Source organism: Ascaphus truei, chromosome 9 (assembly GCF_040206685.1).
Source record: "Ascaphus truei isolate aAscTru1 chromosome 9, aAscTru1.hap1, whole genome shotgun sequence".
Taxonomy (NCBI): domain Eukaryota; kingdom Metazoa; phylum Chordata; class Amphibia; order Anura; family Ascaphidae; genus Ascaphus; species Ascaphus truei.
The window spans coordinates 22,042,181-22,048,218 of record NC_134491.1 but is presented as its reverse complement, the minus strand read 5'-3'; the positions used below and the strand labels follow the sequence as shown (position 1 = coordinate 22,048,218).

General features: G+C 47.0%; 1 protein-coding gene across 1 annotated transcript; it reads left to right on the top strand.

Annotated features, from left to right (window-relative positions):
- Positions 1-87: 87 nt before the first annotated feature.
- TMEM81 (transmembrane protein 81) lies at positions 88-1,993 on the top strand. The gene has a single exon (XM_075613092.1). The coding sequence runs from the start codon at positions 613-615 to the stop codon at positions 1,426-1,428; it is 816 nt and encodes a 271-aa protein (XP_075469207.1). The 5' UTR covers positions 88-612; the 3' UTR covers positions 1,429-1,993.
- Positions 1,994-6,038: the final 4,045 nt, after the last annotated feature.

Here is a 6,038-nt window from a genome sequence, read left to right as displayed (position 1 = left end):
GACAAACCTCAGGGGGGCGGGGAGGAATGACAAACCTCGGGGGGGGGGGGGGAGGGGGACGCACCTCATATATTCATATTGCAGCCAGAGTGGGCAGCCGCACTTTGAGGAGCAAAACGGAAGGCGCGGCGATACAGAAGGAAGTGCTTTAACATGGACTTATTTGAATCAGGGGCGGCCAACTTCAGTCCACGAGAGCCGCCAAGTGGTCATGTTTTAAGGATATCCCTGCTTCAGCACATTTGGAACAGTTAGACTGAACCACTGATTGAGCCACCTGTGCTGAAGCAGGGATATTCTTAAAACCTGACCGATTAGTGGCCCTTGGAGGACTGAAGTTGGCCACCCCCGATTTTAAATCGATCAGGCCCCACTGTCCGCTCCCAGAGTTAGGACCCCCGATTATGATGTCACAAGCTAGAATCTTTTAAACTGTGGGACAGAGATGATCACCGCAGGATTCCAAACACGGCTCTAGGAGTCAGAACTCTTCCGCTCTCTCTCGTAGTCGCATAGACGTCTGAGGAGGTGATAAGTAAAACGTCTTCCTGTTACCCACATGGAGAGGGGAGAGTGAGGCACTCTGTTCCTAGATCATCCTAAAAATTAATAATGTGTCGGTCGTGCGTGCTAATCCTGATCCATGTGGTGCTGGCCAGTGCCACCAGCAGCCCCGAAGAGATGGAAGAGCTTTCAGCGCTGGAAGACCTTAAAACCGTCACTATGCCGGATGAGCTGAAAGGCGTTTCAGCCAAGGTGGTGACAGAAGACACCGCCTGCAGCGTGACCTGCGGCCTAGGCTTCAAGACTCAGAAGCTGTGCCTTGTGGGGCCGCTTGGCCCGAAGGACTGTGAGACGGTGCGGGTGGACTGCATGGCCGGCTGGATCTGCGGCATGCACACTTACACAGTCACCGTCGGCCAACCTTTCACCGTCGACTGCCTGTCTACGGCGGTTGGAATTGGAAGCGGCGGGTTGCTGTACCACTGGAAGATCTCCCGAGGCATCGTGACAACGGACGACATGCTCTTTCGCCCACTGAGGGCCAAGACCTTCACCATCACCTTCAGCGCCATTGAGGAAAAGGACGCCGGCACTTATCGCTGCGATGTGCAGAAGTTGGAGGACCTGAGGTTGATCAAGCGTCTTTACTATGGTATCAAGGTGGTGGTCCCCAGCCTTGTGAACCTCAACTATGATAAGTTCCTTACCAGCAAGCAGAGGATAGAAGCGTTGGCGCATGAAGGGGCGGTCGCCAACTTCACGGAAGAAGAGCCTGTTGCCAGCGGGGATCAGATGCTCGTCGTGGTTGGGGTTGGCAGTTGCGCGGGGATCCTGGCGGGCATCGGAGTCGGGATGCTCCTCTTACAGTTGTTTAAGAAACAGGAGGTGGTCGTTCAAGAGGTTGAAGATGAGAAAAAGCCATAACTCAGCCATCTAAGCCACAGAACTTCACGGATTAATAAAGGTTGGGGTGCGTCCGTGTCGCCTTCGGACGGCTTTTTTTTATTTATTTTTTTACGTTTCGCTAAAGCTTTTTCACCTTGTTGCTGGTCGCTGCCATTGTGGCAAGCGGGCTGCCATTGACCCTCGCCCAAAGGTGGAATCTGACCCTCCCCCACCCCCTCCGTCATGATATGAGCGCAAGAGGAAGGCCAAAGCTTAGATTTGGGAGACTTGCACGCTGTTAATAAACAGATTTTTCAGTTCACACAGGTTTTCTTATTCTTTTTTTTTGGAAAAGAGCAAAAGCAGACACTGATCTTCACGTTCGAGATGCATGAAAAGCAATTAAACAAACAAGAACGCAAGATCCAAAAGCTATCCCATTTCTGCCCCTCTACAACCATATCTAAAACTACTGTTAAAATATTAAAAAAAGGTTGTAAAAAAACAGCAACCATGACCAATAAATAGCCCCCCAAATACTCTCTCCGAAAGCTGTTTTTATAATCATTGGAGAGCAGAAATCCAGTTTATTATACAACTGTTGTTAGTGTGTCATTTTTTCCTATGGAATAATAATATATACCTTTGAATAAATGTGATAACTTTTGCATCTTGAGTGCTAGTTTGTTTATAATTTGTTTCTCCTTCCCGCCCCTCTGCTTATTGTATTCGATACGCCGTCTGTGTGCGGGATTCTGCACTAGTATATGTCGCAGGCTCCTGTGCCACAGAATAGGCCTCCTAACTTCCACCCTTGTTCACCCCTCCGCCCCCGTCTTCCAAGTAAACCCATCAGGTAGTGTCGAGGCTGCACTGGTAAATGGCTCCCCTCATATTCCTACGGTCACCCCTGTTTCCCAACGGGGCGCTCTGTTTATTCTGGTATCCATAATGTATCGGCAGATGCAGCATCCGAAATGCTTTGTTCTCTGAATACAATGTAGCAGACAACCCTCTTGTCCTATACGTGTCCACTTCCCCAGAGTACAGTTGAGGCTCAGATTTTAGGTAACCACTTTTGGGGTTATTAGTACAGCAGATGGAAAGATACCCAACTATAGCGCTATAACCCAAAAAATGAGTGCATATAATATACAAATTATGTTTACAAATAATAAATTACAATGCAAATATAATACATCATATACGTGCAATAAGTGTTGTGTCCACTTAATTACGAAGTCCTGCAGTCAGGCCCAATATCGCCTCTGTGAATGTACAATTGGAACCAGATGTGGATACCCAACAGTAGATCACTAGATAAAGATGTTATTGTAAAATGATCCCATTAATCATTAGTGCTGGAATTAGGTGAGCGTTTAGCGCAGGAGGTATCCAGCAAATACTTAACCCCTTTCCTAATAGCACCTAGTGCACACCAGCTCACCAGCAGTGCCTGATAACAGGATGTAACTTACACAAGGAGACAACTTGATGTCAGGCAGAGGTCTGCAGATCACTGGAAGATCCTCAACAATATGTCATAGAAAAAGGGGGATAAGACAACATGGAACAGATCCACTAGGAAACTAATGTAATAAGACATGAAACGGCCACCGGGAATGCCACTCGCATACTGATTCATCCTGTAAGGACCTTCCAACGCATTAAGCCTGGTTCAGGGCACTTGGAGTCGCCGTGTGTTCAGTCCGTTGGCGCCGCTCTCACCGGTGTCTGCAATGAAGCTAGAACTCGGTACCCACGCCGGAGTTACTTCCTGGATCTCCTCGTGTCCGCCTCTCGGGCTGATGTCAGACGTTCTGTTGTGCAGTGACGTGACCATCCAATCGGCTATCGGGCACAGGCGCCTCTCCAATCGTAGGAAACCCACAATCAGTCCTCAGATTTACCTTGCACGACTGCAAGACTCGGGCAATCCAAGCCAAGTATGGGGGGCGGGATGAATGGTAGGGTGAGGTTAGCCACCATTCATCCCGCTCCCCACACTTGGCTTGGATTGCCTGAGGGAGTCTTGCAGTCGTGCAAGGTAAATCTGAGGACTGTGTGGTTTTTCTAACGGACTGAACAGATGGCGACTCCAAGGGCCCTGAACCAGGCTTATAATGCGTTGGAATGAATGTCTTTATTTATATAGCGCCATTAAAGTACATAACGCTTCACAGCAGTAATTGTTACAATCATATAAAAAGATATAAATAACACAAAGGGGAGAAGTGCTTCAGACATAAAAGTAACATTTAGATAAAGGAGTCCCTGCTCCGAAGAACTTGCAATCTAATTGGTTGGTAGGAAGAACGTGCAGAGACAGTAGGAGGGAGTTCTGGTAAGTACGTCTGCAGGGGGCCAAGGTTAATGTATGAGGTAAAAGACAAAAAAAAGCGCAAAACGCAAATAGTGAAGTATATCCAAAAACTCGTTTAATTAAAAGAAGGTAAGTATTGTGCGTACATCAATATAAAAGAACATTCGCATGTACGTGTATCAATACACGAAATTACCACACAGCTGACATCAAGGTGGATGTTAGAGGGAGGTTTCTCAGGTAAGTAGTCTTCCGCAGTTTCCAGATGTCATCGGGGTCTTTCAAGGTGACTGCAACTTGTAACCAGCATCCAGATCGTCTGAGGATTTCCTGCGGCAGGCACTGTTGTCATCTGGGTCACTCGCGTGACGTTGTTAAAAGAGAGAGAGTCCTCAATCCAGTCATTCACACTATGTGTGTAGTAGAAGGAAAGTCTCTGTACCCGGCAGCCAGTAAGTTGGTCACGAGAGAACACAGAAAGGTGTTCACATCCCAGTCATAGAGACCGGCGACTGGCAATGACGGTTCACCTTAGCGTCCGCACGACGTCACACGGGAGGACGTATCTCCAACAATATACACCCAAGGGATGAAGTAGCACTCTACAGCTACGAAACGCGTAGGGTTATCTTTTTGTTTTTATATTGGTACCTTTTATACTTCCTTAACAGTTTTGCCTATAAGGTAGTGTATCAGGCATTTCCCTGTGTACCACTCTCCAGCTACACCGCTTGGGTGTATATTGTTGGAGATACGTCCTCCCGTGTGACGTCGCGCGGACGCTAAGGTGAATCGTCATTGCCAGTCGCCGGTCTCTATGACTGGGATGTGAACACCTTTCTGTGTTCTCTCGTGACCAACTTACTGGCTGCCGGGTACAGAGACTTTCCTTCTACTACACACATAGTGTGAATGACTGGATTGAGGACTCTCTCTCTTTTAACAACGTCACGCGAGTGACCCAGATGACAACAGTGCCTGCCGCAGGAAATCCTCAGACGATCTGGATGCTGGTTACAAGTTGCAGTCACCGTGAAAGACCCCAATGACATCTGGAAACCGCGGAAGACTACTTACCTGAGAAACCTCCCTCTAACATCCACCTTGATGTCAGCTGTGTGGTAATTTCGTGTATTGATACACGTACATGCGAATGTTCTTTTATATTGATGTACGCACAATACTTTAACTAAACGAGTTTTTGGATATACTTCACTATTTGGGTTTTGCGCTTTTTTTTGTCTTTTATCTCTAGTTCGTGGGAGTGCTGAGCCACGCTTTAACTTTAGCAGCATACGCCACGTACTGACGGTTTTGTATGGTTTATTGTATCTATTTTTCACTTCCACAGTAGGGTTGTGCCTTTTTATCGTATGCATAGCCATTCACGATTTATAAGGGTTATATATTTTTCACTGACACTGTCTTTTACCACAATCAGGTTGTCTTTTGGGTTGCGCACATATTTTCCTGTTTAATGTATGAGGTGTTAATTATCAGCCACGTGTTTTAATGTGTGTCTTAAAGGTGGATAGAGAGGGTGCTAGTCGGGTACTGAGGGGAAGGCATTCCACAGGTGTGGGGCAGCGAGTGAGAAAGGTTTAAGGCAGAAGAGGGCTTTAGATACAAAGGGGGTAGAGAAAAGACATCCTTAAGCAGAACGCAAGAGCCGGGATGGTGTACTGTATAGCGAGAAATTAGGGCTGAGATGTAAGGAGGGGCAGAAGAGTGTAAAGCTTTAAAAGTGAGGAGGAGAATTGAGTGTGTGTGTGTGTTGTTTGGTCCTTACAGGATGAATCAGTATGCGAGTGGCATTCCAGATGTCCGTTTGATATGTCTTATTACATTAGTTTCCTAGTGGATCTGTTCCATGTTGTCTTTCCCCCCCTTTCTCTATGACATATTGTTGAGGATCTCCCAGTGATCTGCAGACCTCTGCCTGACATCAAGTTGTCTCCTTGTGTAAGTTACATCCTGTTATCAGGCACTGCTGGTGAGCTGGTGTGCACTAGGTGCTATTAGGAAAGGGGTTAAGTATTTGCTTGATACCTCCTGCGCTAAACGCTCACCTAATTCCAGCACTAATGATTAATGGGATCATTTTACAATAACATCTTTATCTACAAGTGATCTGGTTCCAATTGTACATTCACGGAGGCGATATTGCTTATTGTTTGTAGCACTATATGCTGTTATACACTGATTTTTTTAATGGTTTTGCACTGAGCATGGAGTGAAGATCAGCGCCTGGGAGGACATGTTGTTTTGCAATGACTTTTGGGGTTGTGCTTCCCCCTCCTCGCCCCCCCCCCCCTCCCGTACCCCC